This window comes from Leiobunum rupestre, chromosome 10 (genome assembly GCF_980474605.1).
Source record: "Leiobunum rupestre chromosome 10, qqLeiRupe1.1.hap1, whole genome shotgun sequence".
In the NCBI taxonomy this organism is placed as follows: Eukaryota; Metazoa; Arthropoda; class Arachnida; order Opiliones; family Sclerosomatidae; genus Leiobunum; species Leiobunum rupestre.
Window position 1 is genome coordinate 15,832,384 of NC_143393.1, and position 20,638 is coordinate 15,853,021.

The window sequence follows — 20,638 nt, forward strand, 5'->3', positions numbered from 1 at the left end:
ACGTATCATCCGCAAATTCATCGAATCGAAACTGTTATTCGGAAAAACTATCACCTTATACAGATGGACCCAGACACAAGCCATATTTTCAGTGATCCGCCTAGATTTTGTTACTGCCGTGATAATAACGTGCGGTCTATCCTTGTTTCTAGCTCCTTGCCGGGACATGACGCCAGCGCGACTTACGAGGGTACCCAAAAGTGCAATCGTCCACGGTGTAACACTTGCGCTTTTGTGTCTGGTGATCTACTGGTGCGTGGTCCGAAGCGAGATTTCCAGATCAAAGGGTCTTTCACCTGCACGACGTCCAATCTCGTTTACGCTCTTAGCTGTAAAGTCTGCTCGATGCTCTATATCGGTGAGACTGAAAGGCGGCTCGCCGACCGGTTCAGGGAGCATCTCAACGACATTAGAAAGACGCCAGCAAAGAACCACGTCACCCAACATTTTAATCACGTTCACAACATCAATGACGTTTCCATCCGCGTCATGAAAACTACTAATCTTCCCACGAAAGGCCGCCGCACTGAAGAAAACCGCCTCATTTTTAATTTAGCCACAGAGTTTCCGTCGGGGTTAAACATAAAATTAGTTTTTAGCTAGGGTGGTTCGTTTTTTAGTGGGTATTGTTGTGTTTTTGGCGGTCATCCCGACTTCGTGTTTCTCCCGCCCGCGTTCGACATTGCTCGATTGTCGTCTTTTTCGAACGAGGACGGTTTTTTGGTTGTCGGGTAGGGGTTTGTTCGCAAGCATTTGATGTTTGGTTTCCTCGCCTCTCGTTTTTCTTTCGTCGTTTTCCCCCCTTTAATTGTTCATCAAACTTATAGCGAACATCCCCCTTTTATGACAGTCGTTTTTAGCTATTTTAGTTTTTCTAGTCCCCCCCCCTTTTTGTCGCGTGTTTGTATTCTCCTTTAATTTGTTGTCGCGTGTTATCGTCTCGCGCCTCGCGTCTTTAATATTTTTAAACATTATCAAATTGTTGGTTAGTCGTAATAAAGTTTTTCGCCTTGAAGGCCTATCGGCCGAAGTACCGCATATTTTTCACCAATAAAGCTTAGTTTACTCCCCTACTTAATGGTCTCTTTACTTGTTCGCGTTTTTACTCCTCACTCTCTAGACCATTGGTGGTTCTCGTGTTTTTGCTCTAGCTGTATTATATAGTGTAGCCATCAGGGCCGGATTAAGACTTTATGGGGCCCTAGGCCCAAGTTAATTTTGGTGCCCCTTTCAATAGCGAGCGAAGCGAGCTAGGCGCTCCCTCAATTTATAATTGAGAAATGGAAGGAAAATTCATTTTGCTGCCAGATTTAGTATGTCGTCAGACGTCAGTGGCTAGACGGCAGTCCGTCAGAGAATGTGACAATCAAACGATTTTGGTTCATAGGGGTGGATGCATTTACTAAAATTACTCCGGAAAATATTTTGTGAAAAGAAAATGATTAAAGTTTTGTACTTTTATTTTTTCGAACCTTCTTGGTGCCCTAGGCCCAGGCCTATTCGGCCTATTGGTTAATCCGGCCATGGTGTAGCGAAGATACTATTTTCTCGGACTATTCACTGTCTGGCCGTGTTCTGACTGTACAGTTGTCCACCTTATCACCTTATTTTCTTTGGTCCTTGTTACAAGACAAGACTCAAGGTTAAATTTCAATCTTGAACTAGTTTGTATAATATAAGAGGCCCTAGCTTGTCATATCAGGAAAAAATAAATAATGTTTATATTTTTTTAGTAAATTACATTTGAGTTAATGGCAATTTAAAAAAATTCAAAATCAGAACCATAGTTTTGGTTTACCCTTTTCTTGGTTGCGTTTGAGTAAGTAAGCCTCTGCAGACACAAGATTTTTTTTTAATTTTATTCTAATAATAGGAATTTATAATGAATCCAAGAGGAGAGAAACCAGATTTGTTCGTCTGTAATGGAAAACCACTTCAATTCAACATCAAGGGATGTAAAGAACAGGAAGAAATTAAACAACTTATTGAACTTTTTGGCGGTGTGATTGCCCATAAGCAACAAGACGGAGTTATTCAACTTTTATCACCTGTCAAAGGCCAGGAGTACAACAATGCCATTTCCTATAAATACATTTACTCTTGCGTAACTGAAAACAAACTGTTGCCAGTGGATAAATTCATGGTTAATGGTAATGATATTTTGAGCGATTCTGATTTTTCCGAAGAATCTGAAGACGATGAAGAAGATCTGGAATTGGATAATAACCAAAGTGTTATAAATGCTTTATTTAAGAGAGAACACGATGAAGCTATTGTTAATTTTATTATAAAGAACAAACTGCATGAGCATATACTTTCCAATGACACTTACAATAAGATGGTCAGCATACCTATTCTGTCAAAAATCAATCCTCAAGTACTTCGACAACGATTTTTTGATGACATCTTACCAGTTATTACTGATTTTGAAGCAACTGAAGCTGATATAAAGAATTTTCTAAATATTGAGGAGCCAGATGTCATAGTTAGTGATTCACAGGCATTAGATGCTTCAAGTTCTGAAACAGAATCCCAGGAAATGAAAAATCAACAACCCCAAATTCAGGTAGCGGATGATCGTTTCACTACTTCAGAGTCTAATAATAGTAGCCAACGAAAACCTTTACCAGATATGGTTGATTCCCAATCAAATCCCTTGAACTCTCCAGCAGCAAAATCGCTCATTGAAGACATGAGGCTTAACTTATTCAATAAAGCTACTCAACAAAAACTTGTGGGAGAAAGCAGCCAAGCATTTGATAAAATGGATTCCCCAATATCTCGCCAAGACTGTCTTGAGTTAATTCACTATATATCCAACCACAATTGTTTTCAAGATTTAAAATCCGACCATACTTGGAAAAATATTCAGAGACAACAAAAACTGAAAAAGTACACCGCTACCACGTTAAGGCATACTTTTGAGAATATAATTTTACCAAATATACTGAGTTTTGTGGGAGATGTCAGCTCAAAACGTTTAAAACCTTTTTTAAGCTACGCGGGAAAAGAATGCATCCTTCCTCTGGATCAAGTAAAATTTAACATATGCCAAGTGTTAAATGAATGTTCAGATTTTTCTTGCAAATATCCCCATTCCCGTAACAAACCTACAATAAATGTTGAATTTTCAAAACAAGAGGATATGGCGATTTTAAACTTCATCGTCAAGAAAAATTGTTTCAGTGATCTGAAGTTGGTTGAGGTTTGGCAGGAAATGTCAAAACAAGAGGAACTAAGATGCCACTCAGTTATGAGTCTGCGCACGCGTTTCAAGATATTATTAGATATGATAAAGAATGAAGACCAAAAAATTAAATTACTTTTGGAGGATGAAAAGTGCTACCTTTTTAGAGTCTGCTATGATCAAATTATTGAAGATATTCAGGCACTAGAAGAAGCTGAAAAGGAAAAGGATTTTACAAGAGCTGAAGATTACGCTATTATTGGATTTATCATGGAAAAACGTTGCATTAAAGACTTGGACTCTAACGAATTGTGGCTGGAGATGCGGAAGCATGTCGATTTAAAACATCATACAGCTGATGCTTTGCGAAAAAGATTTGAAAAATATTTGTTACCAAAAGTGGAGATTTATAACCATTGTATACCACGAAAGTTTTACAACGCTTTCGTAGAGTATCGATTTAAGAAAAACAACCCTAGGGTGTTAAAAATTGGAGACTCTGATACTTTGGTAAAAATGTGTCTTCCAGAAAAAACCGCGGAACTAGAATATAACAGCAAAAATCCCACAGGAAGGGTTATCCCAAGCAGAGCCAGACGTGCCAAAGCCACCCCTCCAGCTAAAACTCCAACCAATCGTTCAGAATCTCTCAAAATTTTCAACTTAAAAAAATCTCTCGGTGCAAAGCTCACTTCTCCCCCAAAATTTACTACTGTATCATTGGCCCCCACTTCTTCAGATGATAGTTTTGACGCTCAGTTGTTGAAAGACATTTTTCCTGGCATTAAAGCTATGCAAGACAACTTGAGAAGGGCAACCCAGGAAACCCCAGCTTCTACAAATACTAGCACATCCTTAGATTTAAGTTCACAGTCATCTATCTCAAGAAGTGCCAGAGAAGCAATTAAAAGGTTATCAGGTAGCAGCCCCGAAACCTCCTCTATTCCTTCCAAAATTTCCCGACTAACCGAAGAAACTTCTCCAAAGAAACCAGTATCAACATATTTAACGAGGCAAGCAGTCCAGATGGCTAGTAGCTCTACCTCCGAAATTAAGTCTGAAAAACCAATCTCCACTAGTGTTAATCTTCTAGAGAATGATTCGGGAGATATGCCTTGTCCATCAACATCTGTAAAGCAAAGGGTTAATAAAACTGCTACCAAAGAGAATTTGAGCGATAGTAAGAAAAAAAGTACAACAAAGAGGGGCAAGTTAACAATAGCATCTAAAAACCTGTCTACTACTACTGCTAGGAACAATCCAGAATCGGCTTCTTCATCTCCGCATATTGAGTTGCTGCAAAAGGTTAAGAATGGAGTTTTTGACGTTGAAGAGCAAATATCCAAGTGGTGTTGCGATAGTTCTGAGGGAGAGGTAAAATTGAGAGTTGATGTGTTAAAACACATGGTCAAAAGCCTGAAAAACATTGAACTTTCTCTATACAAAGCTATTACTGCTGCAAAAGTTGAAGCACATATGAAATCGGACTCCCTCTCTTTACCCGCGGAAGCCCAGTATGATATTCATAAATATCTTTCAATATTTAAACATACCGGTAGCTTTGACTAAATGCACCAACCATTCTTGTCACTGCATTTACAATTTGGGGTGGAAAATCCTATAGTGCTACACAATGTTGAACAATTGTATCACCAAAGGTGCCTGTAATTTTACATAATTATTTTCTATTAACTTTAGAAAGCCCAAAAAATAATCTTCTTTTAAATTTTAATTTTCTATTAATCCTTAAAAAATGATACATTCTTAAAATCATGAAACTTTTTAATTGTTATCTTCATTTTGGTCCTTTCTACATTTAAATCTTTTTGGCATTTAGCAAAAACTCCCATAATTTACAAGTTAAGGTATGACATAATTTAAATTCCTTTATATGGGAGCTTAGTTTTTCGAAATTTGTGGATTAATTATTATTATTTAATGTTAATTTTATCATACTTTCTTCTTGCGAATGAAAGAAATTTTCATATATTCAAATATTTTGTATAACCTTGTGAAATAAAGATTGTTTAGGTACGTGTACCAGTACATTATTATCCAACTCAGAATTGCATAATTATACATATATAGAAAATTATGTGTCCGCTAAAATTAAGTTTGATCATTTACAACATTATTACTATATAGCATTGCAACTTAAAATTGGTATTAAGAAACCTTAACATAAAAAACGGATATGGGACAAAGACAAATTTAAAATCCATGTACATGTAAGTTTCTTTGGTTAGTTATTAAAAGAAAACTATTACTTTGAGTTAAGATAAAAAAAAAAGTATTTACCAAACTTCACATTTCATAATCGGGTTCATTAAACTACCCTCGGGGCAACCAAACGCATTTGAGAATTCTCTAGAATTGGACAGGGCCCCTAAAACTCTGAAATTTCCGGGACTATGAACTCCGGTCCGCACAGTATTAAGAGCTGCTTCTGGTCTCATAATTCCACACCAAATCTGAGCGTAATTTAAAAAGAAGAGCTGATCGTGTGTTAAATTCATTCCGGGTAAAAGTGGTTCTTCCCCGTTGCGTTTTTTCCAGTTGTTGTAAGCCTAAGGTAAAAATAATTTACTTCAAAACACATAAAAATGGTGCAGAAATTTACCTTAAAAGCTTGTTTAACACCTCCATTATCAGCAATATTCTCCCCTTGTGTAGTTATACCATTGACCTTGATAATATAGAGAATATTTTTAGTATAAATATGTAGTGCAGTATTTGAATATACCTAGTTACCTACATTCATATCAATATCAGAAACAGTATAATTGCTATACTGTTTAATCATACATTGAGCTTGTTGCTGAAATTTTGCCAACGCTTCTTTTTGCCACCACTGTTTCAAATTTCCAAACTGGTCAAACTGCCTGCCTAAATGGGGAAAATATTACAATTTCATATTTTGTTTTATTTTTTCAGTAATACCTTTATCATCAAATCCATGAGTGATTTCATGACCAATTACTACACCTATGCCCCCATAATTAATTGACCTAAAGAAATTAAAAAATTAAACAATGCTACTATCATAAAATCTTTCGGAAAACTCACCTTGGATAATGTTGATGATATAATGGTGGTTGTAGTATGCCCGCAGGAAAACCTTAAACCATAAATAATTACTAAACTCAATTCATATATATTAAAGTTAGTTTCAATCAAAAGATTACTTATAAAATTCTTTGATCTAGTATAAAATGCATTGACAACGGCAGGTGACGTCACCCATCTACAAAACAATTCACTTTGTAACAATTGAGTAAATGATTGGAAATGAGTGCTGAAATTACGTGGTTTTATCCACAGGGACTCTTAATTTCATTTGTTCTTTAAGTGAAAAATGTCGTAAAGAGTTGAGAACATTTTCGAAATAAGTATCAGCTTTGAATTCTACCTAGAACAAAGCCGTGACCTTAGAATAGTTATTTCTCAAAAACTAGCTAGTAAAGACAAACTAATTAAAAAAATCTAATCTTTTCTACACAAAATTTGTGGAAAGATATACCCCTTCAAAATCTTTGTCTAGTTGTTCAGAATTATTGATGTATTCAGGATATCCTATTTTTTGGGTCATCATTCGTGCCTAATCAAAATTTAATATATTTTAATTGCAATTATAGTAGCTCTCTAGTCATTTAATTAAAAATGTACTTTTTCCTGAGCTACAAATAATGTCTCATTATCCATCCAATCAGCCTCTTGTAATATTTCCAGGAAAGCATTTTTAATGTCCGCAATCATTTCTTCTGCCTTTTTCTTGCTTTCTTCGTTGAAATGGGCTCGAACAAAAAGTGCTCCCACAGCCATCCCCATATTTTTATTAACATAAACGGTGCATGTTTTCCATCTATGAGGAGCTGTTTGAATCCCATATTGTATTCTGTGAAAATTTTGTTGGGCATTTAGGAAACGTCTGTCCAAATTCCCAACACGATTTTGAATAAAACGCCAGAGAAGGTAATTTGCCACTAATCTGGAAATACGAGCCATTTAGAAAAGACACATATATGAAGAATCATTGAACAATTTTTATTCACCGTTTTGGGGATAATTCCACCAATATCGCAACATTTTTTAAATGTTGTAGAGCAAACACAACTATTTCCTCACTTTCATTTATTTCAAGGGGAGAAATAAGTTCAAAATATCGTGTCCAATTTATCTGTGAAGTTTTGATGCAACTTCATAATATAATACTAATGCTTTACAATCATGCAGAAAAAATTCAAATACAAAATGTGAACTAAAAACATAACTACACCTAAATTTTAAACAAAAAATAAGCAAATTTAATAATACCATTTGCAAATTAAACAAAATAGATATATAAGTTTGATAATAATATCTTTTTAGTTTTGTAAAATTATTTGGTCTTATCAACATCTATTTTCATTTTGCGTTGCTCTTCCCATTTGGTAAACTCAATAGACACATGACTACCACAATACATAACAAAAAGTGTGGAAAGGAAGGGTATGGGAAACCCAAAAACAATTTTCTTCCAATATAGAATGCCAACATCGTAATTAGACAGGAAGAAAATATTAGTGATGCACATGTGCATGAAAAAAGGGGCTCCAGCTAATGCCTGCAATCTCTGATACAAATGATCGGAGGGATGACAATTTATCTTTTCTAAAAGTTTATTTCCCAAAGCAGCTCCAATCATTTCTAAAGTAACACCAACATAATTTAGAAAACTCCAAAAGTTTATAGTAAAATGTAAACCATGCCAAACTGCCATGAAACAAAAACAAACTGACGAAGAAAGAACTCTTCTCAGCAAGTTTTTGGAAGGACCGATCAAGGGAATGTACAAATAACGCAAAATCCATAAATACAGTCCCCTGTCAAAATGTTTCCAAAGAAAAGAGCTCAAATGCCCGCGAGACACGCACTTAGGTGGGGGTGGAAGACTTATACCTTGGACTTCCGAAATCAAACCCGCAAAACCATATATAAGTTTGTACTTTAAATAAAACATGGATGGTAAAGCATAGCCTAAGCCACACAGGGTCCATGAATCCAATTCATTTACTAAATGAGGATAGAATTGAAATGCTGTAGAGTAGCAAAAATGTGTGGCCAACTCCAGAGCGTAATAGTAAAATACATATCGCATAACATTAAATAGCAGCATTAAAGGATTAGAAAACAACGTTGATTTAGGTTCCAAGGTCAACTGTTTCTCAAAATCATGGTACAACAATATTGGTCCAGTATAAAAACAAGGAATAAAAAAAGAGTACGCAAAAATATTCAATATTTCCCTGATGTTGATTTTTGACAAATTGATTTTTTCATTAGAAAAACTGATACATCGCATATTAAGCCACCCTATGCCAACTTCAAAGACGATCCAATTAAAAAGGCTTTCATTATAATCGTAATTTGCACCTTGATATAAGTTGTAAATAGTCTGAATTAATATAATCACTATTGGAATTGAATATGTAAAGAACTTATGTCCAGTTAATGTACACAGAAGACACAGAGTCACATTCAAAATGTATATAAACAGTACTTTATAGCCTTGAACACATATGATGAACACAAAGGAGCTCAGTATCATATAGATCAAGCGAGTGGTTGTTGAATAACGAAGTTTAATCAATAATGCTGAGATTAAAGACTGTCCAGTAATCCAAAACCAAAATTGATTCCAGGCTAATCTAAACGTAGTCCATTCAAAATCTGATACATCTTGTTCAAATTGCAAAGAGCTCCAACCACGTTCAAAATCTTGTCGATCTAATTCACTGAAATATTTCCGAGATGCCCGACAGAAACAATAAATCGAATAAATGCAACTGCCTGTCCAAACTGCCCAATGCATAATTCTTTCAATCTCCAAAACGAAGCCCATGATTATGGTACCTTGACTGTTATTAAAGAAATGAAGGTAAGCTACACAGTGCCCCTCATCTTACTAACCTGCAGCTCCTTGTCCTTTTCACACGTAAAACTACAATTGGAAACGGATCTTTCTAGTACAAGGATCAAAGTTTCAGTAGAATTGAGAAACTAAGGCCTGAGCACGAACCTAATGACAGATCTCTGAATAAGAACACGATACTTTGAATATAAAGATTATTAACACACCTAAGTTAATAAGGAAGTATTAACGGGTTTGTAAAGATCTTCTATTTCGTAAAATTTAAAACGGGAAAAGTTTAATGGAGCAGGAAAACGAAAATAACAGACACGCAAACTAAAAATTTCAAATTCTCAACAGAAAACACAGCAGACAGCAAAGCAAAAACACACTTCAACCACGCGCCAAATTTAAAATAAGAAAACTGTGGTCAAATATGTAACCAGCATTTGTTTAAAACACCAACTACATACAGGCATGAACTCACCTGCGGAATATGTGTTTGGATATCTTTAACTGTCATCTTTTTATAAATAGCGCTGAAATTTCTCCTTTCCTCATTCGGAACTGTCATCTTAAAAAAACAGCTAGATTTTTGAAAATTCCCATTAGTGAAAGAAATTAAAGAGTCCACGTACTTACATTTGCTAGCTTTGTCTCAAATTCAATAACTTCTTGCAATTCCGATTCAGCAATTTCTTTCGGCGCACCTAAAAGGCAAGCTACTTCTACCATGAATCTATAAAATACGCGAACAAGAGATGAAACTATTTGGTTTCAAGTTTTCAACAAGGACAAACTATCCCAAGAACGACTTATTACCAGCTATTTCTTAAAGGGGCTCCAAAGTTCGGTGGCAAAAAAAAAGAAAATTTAGCATGCTTTTCATTCCCCCTAACCCCTCACTCGGCCAGAGTCAGCCGTAAATTTCGCACTTTACTGACTTTACACACATTTTGCCACCGAACTTTGGAGCCCCTTTAATAGCGCTAAATACCGAAGTCCGTATCTGGTACCCATCTCCTTATATTGCTAATGTTATTCGCTTGGAACATGAGCGGCGATGAGCCTTTGCAGACTCCTGTTACAAAATAAGTTTCGCGATATATACATCATTTTTATCGGTTTTCAATCTGTGTACTCGATATTTCCTCTAAATATCTTTTTGATTTTATAGATCTATCAAAGATAATTTAAACTCGTACCCTAGATTCGAATACTGAGAGCTTTCTCATTGACGGTTTTGTTACGAAGCGTTTACCCATTTCCGGCACGTGACCTCAGAAAAATCGGGCTCTATCGGTTGCGGTAAGGCGCAAACCATGGAGCGAATTTTTTCTGAGTTCCAGCGGGAAGTGGGTAAACGCTATCGGCAACGCGCGAGAGAGTGATTTCGAATCTAGGGTACGAGTTTAAATTATCTTTGCCCTGATTGAAAGGAAATTGTTAGATATTTCGCCTCTTTCCCGCGCTGAAAGGAACACCTAAAAACTTTAATCCGAGAGGACAGAGTGCGTTTGAACACACAAAAAACCTGCTATGACAGCGATCTTGATCCGTTGGACTGTCAAAATCAGCAGATCGGTTTCTAGTGATCTCAGAGAGCTCGGTAACGGTAAATGGAACACGATAAAATTGATTTAAGTAGATCCGAGCTCACAAATGGAACATACAATGGTAATGTCGAGCGCTCGAGATCAGTCTAATGGAAAACCGCTAATACTGGTTTCCTATTACAGGGGGAATATCATTTATAAATATAACTAGGCAGTTAAATTTTCATTCCATCGGTTTTTGGGAAATTCGAGCCCATTTCATTTCTATGGTGAAGATGTGAGTACTGTCGTAACAAATATACTATAAACTTCTGATAGGTATTTCTAACACATCGTCGTTAACTGTATTCTTTTTATATTTTATTTAAAGACGAACGCTTTTATGTGCCATATATTTTTTTATTAAAAATATTTTAAAAGGCTTCCAATAGATCTCAGACAACGTGTACCCAACGGGACTCGTAATGTTATAGTAGGTGGTTTCTTTTCGCTTGCTCCGGGATTTCGGGTTTTTTTTTCAAATCAATTCAACTTTTATTAGGAATTTTTGAGGATAGGTAGGTAACAAGAGTAAGGCTATGACGTCATTTTACTCCGATTCTGTGGTGGCGAATAGTTAAGCCGCGTTCACACTAGACACTTTGGAAACGTTTTGAAACGGTTCGAAATATCAAATTGTAAAATTTTGGTGTCGAATGTATTTATCGTATGGCTATTAATACAGTTGACTCCGAAAATGTTGAATTTGATCTTCCGAAAACGTTTCAAAACGTTTCCAAAGTGCGTAGTGTGAACGCGGCTTTTGAGTCGGAGTAAAAACGTCTACCTGTGGCCTTTTTAAAGGGGCTCCAAAGTTTGGTGGCAAAATGTGTGTAAAGTCAGTAAAGTGCGAAATTTACGGTTGACTCTGCCCGCCTCTGCCAAGGCCGAGTGAGGGGTTGGGGGGAATGAAAAGCATGCTCAATTTTCTTTTTCTTTTTTGCCACCGAACTTTGGAGCCCCTTTAACAGATAAATTCTGGCTAGCAGGCGACAAAATCCGATTTACTCCTTTACACCTCCTTTTCAGAAGGATCAAAAAGAGTAACCCTAATACTCCGGAACAAGCAAATAGATTATGGACCGGAGTAATTCTCATCCCCGGAGCAGGCGAATAAAACATTTTAGAGTAAAAAGAGTACGCTTTTAGTCCGAGAACAGGCGAAAAGAAACCACCTTATATTAAACGCGATATTTTTTTAGTCGAATGATGTGACATCTGTTATCAATTTCTATAAGCTTGAAGGCGCTTCGTAGTTAAAATATGAAATATTTAACGAATTATAATGACTAAAAGCTTTGAAGGTTCTCACAAAATATATTGAATTTAAATACTAAATCTACTACTAATAATTGTGAATAATTATATTTAAATGGCACTTTGATCGTTTACATTAACTGGCAAATGAAGGCGCCACCAAAATTTACCCGCGATAGAATTTTATAGAATGGTGTTACGAGTCCCTTACGAAATAAGTGGTCTGAGACATGAGAGAAGATCCTTCACAGAGTAATGCCATTAACGCCATTTTTATTTTATTTTCAAAGAAAATTTAATTTATTTTAACATTGGTGCATATGACAACAAGGCATTTTTTAAATACCCGAAGACTTACAAGATGGCGCCAGCAATCGGAAACGTAGAAATTTTAAATTATCCAAAAACCGCGAAAAATATTTTTTTCATTACCTAAATACTCGCCTAAATAACACGAAAAAAATATAAGACTTCGGGTATTTAAAAATACCTTGGAATTTTTTCCCCCAAATATTCATGAAAGAGCTGTCTGCTCGAACAAAATTCCCTCTGCACAACCGCTGAAGCTAGTGGATAGCTTTTGTGTGACCAACAGGGTAATAAACAAATGGCTACTGAATGAGAAAAGGACATAAGGGCAAACAAATGAAAGTAATTCAACCGAAAAACAGAGTAATTCAAAAGTTATCCGCTTTTTCTTCACATATTTAGCTGACGGATATTAAGGCAGATGGCGCTATATTTCCTAAGCTCGAAGCCTATATTAAAGCCACTAGATAGTAGTAGTACCGAATTCAGCCCGGTGGTGTAAGACGAAATAATTTATATTTGAATGAACTAAGGTAACAGGTCCCACTTGGGGTAGTTTGTCGATGGTTTCAATCGGGCTCTTAGTCAAATTGGCAAACCTTTTATAAGCCGCCAAATGTTCAGACCCTTGACTATAATAATCTCTACTATGTAATCCAAGGTCAGCCTGATCAATCTACATAATGAAATAAACCATAAATACGAACCATAAAGATAAGGGTTGTCAATTCCAATACGGATATACCCACCTGAATAATATTGATGGAAGAATTCATGCCATCTGGGCCGACCCCTTGACCGACCAATATGTCGTAGTTGAGCTGCCGTAATCGGCCCATCATATCCACCCAATTGAAGTTATCTTCGGACCAGTTGCTCGTAATCACCGGCCATCCACCGAACTCCTTCAAAAGGTCCATCATGGGGGCTTCACCTCTGTCCTCGATAATACCTGATCGGGGATTTTCATCGTTGTTAACCGAAGATATTTCCATAATCGCCTAAAACTGTTCAATACTTTCGTTCATGCAGGAAGCGTACAGATTTTTTGCGTTCGCCGTCGCGTTGCTGTCCGAATCGTTAATGTTTTCTTCCAGCAACACTGCGTTTTAAAGATAAACGCCTTTTTAAACCTCTTTATATTAAACAGACGTACAAAAATAATGATTAATCATAGCGCAAGTATATACCAAGATTGTATTTAATTATTTCTAGTGAGACCTAGTCACACCTTGGACGAATAATTACAGGACTCGTAACCAAATGGCGCGCTTGGTGCTTTTACGGCAGTGCCGCTTGTAGTGCCGTAGTGACAAATATAGTAAAGATTTCTATTCAAATACTAAACACGTGCCCATTATTAGCGGACGACGTTAGGCCTAGCGTTCTTAGCTCGTCACTGTCGTCAAAGCTTACAACCTTTATTACAATTTTGGGAATGATTTAATAAATGTAAGTATTTTTGTTATTGAATATTTAGGAAAATCAGAAAATATAAATGCTTTTGGGAACCTGTTGAAGGTAATGTACTAATGTCATTAAGTTTAAAACAATATTATATTTCAAATACTTTACTCAACCAACTCAACGTACCTGACGGTGATTAAAAATGCCTTATTTATTTTAAGAGAGGTGGTGGGCACAAATTATGAAGTGAGCTATATATGCAAAACATTAAATCGAACTTCCTATTTAAATTAATCATTACCCTTTCATTTTTATTCCAATATAATAATTATTAAATAATCTAAGGCCTATTAAAATTCCAAAAGCCTCACTTCTATTAAAAAAAAGCAGAGCAGACGACGGAATGCAGGTCATCCAACATTTTTACGCACGTGTTTTGTATTAGGATAGAAATATTTCGCGACTCTCTCGGCAGGAGCGCTGTCGGGCGATGCAAATTGTGGAACCGGGGATTTTGCTTAGGTTTCGAGTACAGTAATTATTCGTTCAAGGTACAGACTACATAACCTACTAGTTGGAATAGTACTAGCAACTCTATATTTAGTCTATAGTCTGGGGCGATTTTCTCTCTTCGATTTACTCGCCCTTAGACATACATTCTAAAACGTCTCACTCGGCGGCGCTGGAGTACCTCGATTTTGATAATGTATTTTCCGACCCCTTCGTTTCCCTTTTTTACTTTGCGACAAACTCTCATTAACTAATATACCGTTCTGACACACTATTGGATCTTATGCTACTTTTGATACTATGACTATGTTCTAACAGTACGCTCCTTCCCCCTAACAAAAATCAACTAAACTCGGTATCTCATTGGTTCCCTAAAACTGACGTATACCGAAGCGAGTAAAGCTCATGCCCTCGTCCGAACATAAGCATTCTTCCTAAGTAGGAATAAATACGTTCTTGTATATTCACTACCGAAAACTATCGCTACGCCCCCTTTGGTGTGTCATTGAAAGTTTTGAAACCCAGACGCTATTAATATTTCCTCAACGTTATTCGTAAATTTGATTTTATAAATAATGATACCTGCATTTTATTATAATTTCTGCATCGTTTGATTATATTTTGATAAGTTTATTTTAAGAAAAAACATTCTTATGACTTTTTAATTTGTCTGTAGCCGACGCTAGATCATAGGTGCAACGTCGGAGAAGCTAGCGCCGTTACGCCATCTAGACTCGTTTCGGTCGCGAATACCCAATGAGTTTGGAATATAAAACATCTAGAGCCAAAATTTGTATTTGATGGTTGGAGGAACTTTCTTGAAATCACGTACGAAGCAAAACAGTTATCATTAGTCGGTGGCGTCATCTATCGCAAGTTAGCGGTGAGAATAATTTAAGCTAGTGGCGCTATCTATGACTTGTTCGAACAGAGTAAAAGCAGACAATATTTGAAAATATATACTTTCTTTGAAAGATAGGGGACGCCACCGACTAATGAGAGACGTGAGCGTCGATACATGCTTTCAAGAAAGTGTTCCTCGAGACCACAGCCACAGCAGATACCAATTGTGGCTCCAAAAATACAATATTCCCAACTCAATGTATATACCATATCTCTTACGATAAAAGTATCCTGCTAATTTTTAGTATTAGCACCGGCCGGTGCAACCTATCAAAATGTCTTTAGTTCTTCTATATAATTCTGTCCCAAATTTAGTAAACTCTTGTCATATTTGAAGGAAAATGATTCCATGCGAGCTTGGAAGAAAAACCTAAGTAATCGTAATTTCACATACATTTTATATTACTTGTCTTTTTCCTTGTATGTTTATTTCGCGTGAGTATTATTTCATTATCATATTTTGTTATTTTCTTATGAAAATAATGATTATCTAAGGCTAAAGGTTATTAGGTCAGTCGTTATTATTTACAAAATGTGGTGTAAGTGATGTCGCGACTAAACAATAAAGTGACCATCAATCATACTAAAGACTATCGTATATCTTAGACTGCCATTATTTTTTTAAATTTCTGAAATTTTCATAATCTTTTAGAATAACGTTCGTTATTAAATATGCCTTGAAAATGCATCAAAGGCAATCAATTGCTCATCCACAACAAAAACTGTCATATATTTGCTTATTGTCTTTGTAGACTACTATTATGAGGTGGTTGAAGTAATTTTAAAAGTTGAAGACTGACATAAATCTATATTATTGATATTGTTCCACATAGTAAGACATTCGTTACAAATCAATGACATCAATTTGCTTATGAGTTATACGACATCGGTAAACATGGAACATAGCGGTAGATTAGTCAACTAAAACAAATATTCTGAAATTCATCACTCCCAATATTTACATTAATTAGAGCTCGAAAAAGCATGTGAGAAGCTAGACTAAAATAAAATTGTGGAAACTTAGGATAAAGTATGGTAATTTTGATTTTACTATACTACAATTTACAGCAAAAAGCCCATGTAAAGCCGTTTTACACTTACTTTCATTTCGTAGTGCACCTGCTTTACCGCAATAACGCTTGTGTGAAAAATTTCTAAAATTTGTAGTTTTCCATTTATATCGCTATTTTTTTTTCGAACCTTAGCTGTTTTTTTAGGTCTTGTGTTAATTAATTTTGAATTAAATAACTGTAAAATCGATGAGTAGCTAATTTTCAATGTCATATAATAATATTGAAACGATTCGTCCATGCGTTAGTCAAAGGACTAGATCGAAAAATCGGAAACTAGAACTTAGTGATGTAGGTTGCGTGAGTGGAAAATAAAAATATGGTCCGTTCACCGTAAGGAAATTGCCGTCACCATGTAAGATATTAGAAATGTCTAACTTATGTGGAACATTATTATACAGTTATGAAAAGGCCTTATACATTGCTGTATAATGTCAATTTGTTGGAAATCTGGCTCCCTTTAATCGTTAGCGTCAGCAATCGTAAACGTTGTCTGGTTCAGTTTTCGTTATTAAGAAGACATGATTAAGTATTTAAAAACTATTTATAAAGGTATAATCGTATACAAAAGAACAAAGCCATATCTCGTTAGTGACGGGAAACGGAAGAGGAGAGAGAGAGAGAATGGCACGAGCTTTTTCCCAAGCAGCTGCTAGCAATACCGTACAAAGAAATAAACAGGAGCGACGTGTGTACCAAGAAACACGTAGAGTCAAGAATGTATTGAAGCTACTAAGAATATTGGACTACAGGATTCTGATTCCCATCCTCGCAGCCTTTGGAGCTTAAATTCGTCTGCTTTCCCATTCAAGTTTGCCAAATGGTATGACCTCGAATGCGCCTTAAATGGAGACGACCTTTCTCCACAAAAGCTGTGAGGCTGGTACCAGGGGTTAATGCTATGCTCAAATATTCTTAGTAACTTCAATACATTCTTGGTAGGGTAGAAATGGGGTTTGAGCCGGTTCGAGCGTAGTTTTGGTTGTATCACTGCAATCGAATCGGTTTGCCGTGGTAATGAACATTATTCTAAAATATTATGAACATTTCAGAAATATAAAAAAAATAATAACAGTCTAAGATACGATAGTCTTTAACATGATTTATGATCATTTTATTGTTTAGTCGCGAAATCATTTAAACCATATTTTATAAATAATAACGACGGACCATTAACCTTTGATACGTATTATTTTTATGAGAAAGGTAACAAAATGTAATGATGGACCGAAACTAGTCAGGTTATTTTTATTTTTATTTTTAAATAAATTATCTTTTAGATTTCATTGTTTTTATTATTTATTCTCATCAATTAAAGGGGCTCCAAAGTAAGTTCGGTGGCAAAAAAAAAGAAAATTGAGCATGATTTTCATTCCCCCCAACCCCTCACTTGGCCTTGGCAGAGGCGGGCAGAGTCGACCGTAAATTTCGCACTTTACTGACTTTACACACATTTTGCCATAGAACTTTGGAGCCCCGTTAAATAATACTCCCACGAAATAAACAACAAACGTACAAGGAAAAAGACAAGTAATATAAAATGTATGTGACATTACGATTCTCATAACTCATTCCCTAAGGTTTTTCTTCCAAGCTCGCATAGAATCATTTTGTTTCAAATACGACAAGATTTTACTAAATTTGCGACAGAATTATATAGAAGAACTAAAGCCAATTTGATTGGTTGCACCGGTCGGTGCTAATACTGCGGGGACCCGTAAGTATTTTCGTTGCTTTCAGCTAGGACTCTAGGAGCAACAATCACAGCACCCCACAAAAGGAGAACCTAGGAGAATTCAAGTGTACCTGGAGAAGAATCCGGGGGGCCTCAAACCCTTGGACATAAAACTACAACGGAGCCATCTAGTGGGGAAAATGTGAACTATGACCACGTGTTTGGTTTAGGAACTGGATAAAAAATTATATTTTTATGGCACCTAGAATCGCTACGACAGTTGTCAAAGCTTAGACCAAGAAACACAGGGACGTCGCACGGTAGATATTTCGCGCCCGAAGCTTCGTTGCGGCTGCCTATTTCCTATTTATCTCGCGCTGTGTCGCTAGTAGCGAAGGTTAGTCGATTTTTATTGGCTATTTGAGTCACGTGCACAGCCCTACAATATGTCAGCACGTGGCCTGCAACAGCGTGGCTCCAAAAAAACGAAATTTCTGGTGTGTTTTTTAATATTTGTGTCCCGAAAATATTAAAAAAATATAAAATAATTTAAAAATATGTAACTCTTAGCTCATTATTTTTTTCAAGTTCTTTAAAAAACGTTATTTTTATCTCTCATGGATGGCGCCTATTGACTATCTGTATCACCTAACCCTCCTCTCCCTACCGCAGCCGCAACAAAACCCCGCCGAAAAATAAAGCGTTAGGTATGCTATGAGCGAGACGTCCCTGTGTTTCTTGGTCTAAGGTCAAAGCAACAATATTTCCCCATAATTAAATTTAAAACTTAACATTCATTGCAACTTTCTTTGAAATTATATAGTTTTCGGGCAAATATCTTCGACGTGGCCTAAGCTAAAAACCGTTAAAGTTCGAAATACTGTCTAGCAGACGAATGTTTTGGTAACTCCTAGGTTACTCTGAAGCTTTGTAGGTGGCGCTAAAAACGTTATGTCCAAGTATTTGACACACCAGGCGACAGCTGTAGCCGAGCCGCGAGGCATTGGTCGGGGGAATACAAATTTCTTCTCCAGGTACACTTGAATCCTCCTAGGGAGAACGCAACCCGTCAAAATTCGTGGATTTTCTTGCGTACAGTTTTCATTGGTTAGACGGTTTAGCGCCTGCTGGAATCAGAAGGGGAAAATTCGGAAATTGTCTTTACCCCTTTCCGTAAAACGTTCAGCGTAAAGGCTCGTCCAATGAAATTTGTACACAGCACTGCGTTAGCGTGTTTAAAGGCTAGCTGCGTTCTCTTTGTGTTTGTTGCTCCTAGCTTTCAGTAACGCTCAATGGACTCACCGTTGAGTTCGGATTCGCACTGTACGCATTTTCGCGTTTCCGGTTTTAATGTCACGTTGCCGATCCATTGAGGAACGAACTCATCGGCTGTAAGAGCAGTTTTTTTCTTTGCTCAACGGTCCCGTGACGTCGCAGCACGGAATAAGGCTAACTGCAGACGCCGTGACAGACGATATTTTACAAAAATAAAACAAGCGTAAAAAGCGTTTAAGATGATCATACGTCATGTTTAGCAACGAAAATAATTTTTAAGATATTTCGTTGAGCGTTACTGAACGCAGCCATTATTACCTTGAAACACATACCTTCGAAGGCTCCCGATGATTTTTCAAAAACATGTGTTTTAAGAAAATATAGTGAGAGGTGAAAAACTTAATATATAAACTTTATAAAACTATTAAATTGTTTATTTTACTTAAAGGTTAACGGCCAAGCTTTTCCAAATATGGCCTTATTTCCGTATCAAAAGATTAACATGACGTTCAATATACTAACACGTACCTTTTTTTCTCTTGTTAAAAATAGCTTTTGGCCCAAAAAGTTGAAACGAAAAATAACGCCAGGTGTTTGGGTTTGAATTTTCGCCGCCATCTTAGGGGCTGCCGCCAGCGCCCCTAACCCCGTATGAGCGATTTGCGAACTATCCTAACTTTTAAAATCGCGCAATTTAGGCTTAAGTCTCTTATAACTGGAACGCACCGCGCGTGCAAAACAAATTTTTCGCGTCTTCAGCAGCGCGCGCTTTTACTTTGTTTTTCTGTCTCACCGACTTCTCACCAGGTGTCGCGGCGGACGCGCGCTTTTCGATTTCTCGAAATTTCTTTATTTTATTAAATTAAAATTTTAGTTTTTAATTGGCTATAGGGCTATTTAACTGGTTAAAGCTTGACCGTTCCCCTTTAATTTCATTTAAATATCCCTAGGGAATGTTATTTTTACAGTTTACATCGTTAGACGGCGTGAAGCGGTGTATACATCCGCGATTTAGCGGGAAATTCGTACTCGTTGAAAAAGTGCTTCGAGCCTGCGAAGGTACATGTTTCATTTTATTAGCTTAGATAGACACTTATTTCGTTGTAGATGCGTAAAAAACTATTTAATCTAAGCCATTTCGCACACCTCGTAACGTTGTCTTTAATTCATCTTTCATTTGAGAAAATGTGTCGTATTGAGAGCCATCTGGAGGCAGGACGTGGTTTAGGTGCCACCTTCCACAGGCAAACTTGTAAAAATTATCGCAGGGGTCCACTGTTTGGTCCATATTTCGGAGGAAAGCGGCCGCTAGACGAAGACACGCGTTTCAAAAAGTTATAGTTTAACGGAGAAAAGAGGATCGCGGAATCATTGAGTTGGGAATATTAATCTAGAGGTCCAATCAAAACGTCGGATTTCAGTATTTCGCGAAACAAGTTTTTTAAAAATAACAATACTGCTGTCTGCTCCCAAATGACTCGAAAACGTTATCATTCTACCCGTGGCGCCGTCTATCTCTAAATGGTTCGTTCAAATAAAACGCGTTTTCCGTTTTGGACC

The 20,638-nt window shown here is 36.6% G+C and overlaps 3 protein-coding genes across 3 annotated transcripts in view; 1 reads left to right on the forward strand and 2 right to left on the reverse strand.

Annotated features, from left to right (window-relative positions):
- Positions 1 to 1,794: 1,794 nt before the first annotated feature.
- On the forward strand, positions 1,795 to 5,246 carry LOC149924826 (uncharacterized). The gene is made up of 2 exons (XM_090159786.1): positions 1,795 to 1,819; positions 1,874 to 5,246. Exon 2 carries the CDS (start codon positions 1,883 to 1,885, stop codon positions 4,754 to 4,756), a length of 2,874 nt encoding a protein of 957 aa, XP_090015912.1. The 5' UTR covers positions 1,795 to 1,819; positions 1,874 to 1,882; the 3' UTR covers positions 4,757 to 5,246.
- LOC149924827 (neprilysin-1-like) overlaps positions 4,988 to 20,638 on the reverse strand; it is a 34,717-nt gene continuing 19,066 nt past the window's right edge. Inside the window, exons 5-20 of the mRNA XM_090159789.1 lie at positions 20,225 to 20,386; positions 13,257 to 13,340; positions 12,988 to 13,190; positions 12,838 to 12,914; positions 9,720 to 9,816; positions 9,565 to 9,651; positions 7,240 to 7,364; positions 6,854 to 7,175; positions 6,708 to 6,785; positions 6,493 to 6,596; positions 6,373 to 6,431; positions 6,254 to 6,305; positions 6,128 to 6,195; positions 5,943 to 6,073; positions 5,808 to 5,873; positions 4,988 to 5,754 (exon numbers count right to left, since the gene is read on the reverse strand). Of these exons, the coding sequence (XP_090015915.1) occupies positions 5,482 to 5,754; positions 5,808 to 5,873; positions 5,943 to 6,073; positions 6,128 to 6,195; positions 6,254 to 6,305; positions 6,373 to 6,431; positions 6,493 to 6,596; positions 6,708 to 6,785; positions 6,854 to 7,175; positions 7,240 to 7,364; positions 9,565 to 9,651; positions 9,720 to 9,816; positions 12,838 to 12,914; positions 12,988 to 13,190; positions 13,257 to 13,340; positions 20,225 to 20,386 (1,988 nt within the window). The 3' untranslated portion in view covers positions 4,988 to 5,481. The remainder of the gene's footprint in view (positions 5,755 to 5,807; positions 5,874 to 5,942; positions 6,074 to 6,127; positions 6,196 to 6,253; positions 6,306 to 6,372; positions 6,432 to 6,492; positions 6,597 to 6,707; positions 6,786 to 6,853; positions 7,176 to 7,239; positions 7,365 to 9,564; positions 9,652 to 9,719; positions 9,817 to 12,837; positions 12,915 to 12,987; positions 13,191 to 13,256; positions 13,341 to 20,224; positions 20,387 to 20,638) is intronic.
- Positions 7,363 to 9,324, reverse strand: rasp (protein-cysteine N-palmitoyltransferase Rasp). The gene has a single exon (XM_090159790.1). The coding sequence runs from the start codon at positions 9,066 to 9,068 to the stop codon at positions 7,566 to 7,568; it is 1,503 nt and encodes a 500-aa protein (XP_090015916.1). The 5' UTR covers positions 9,069 to 9,324; the 3' UTR covers positions 7,363 to 7,565.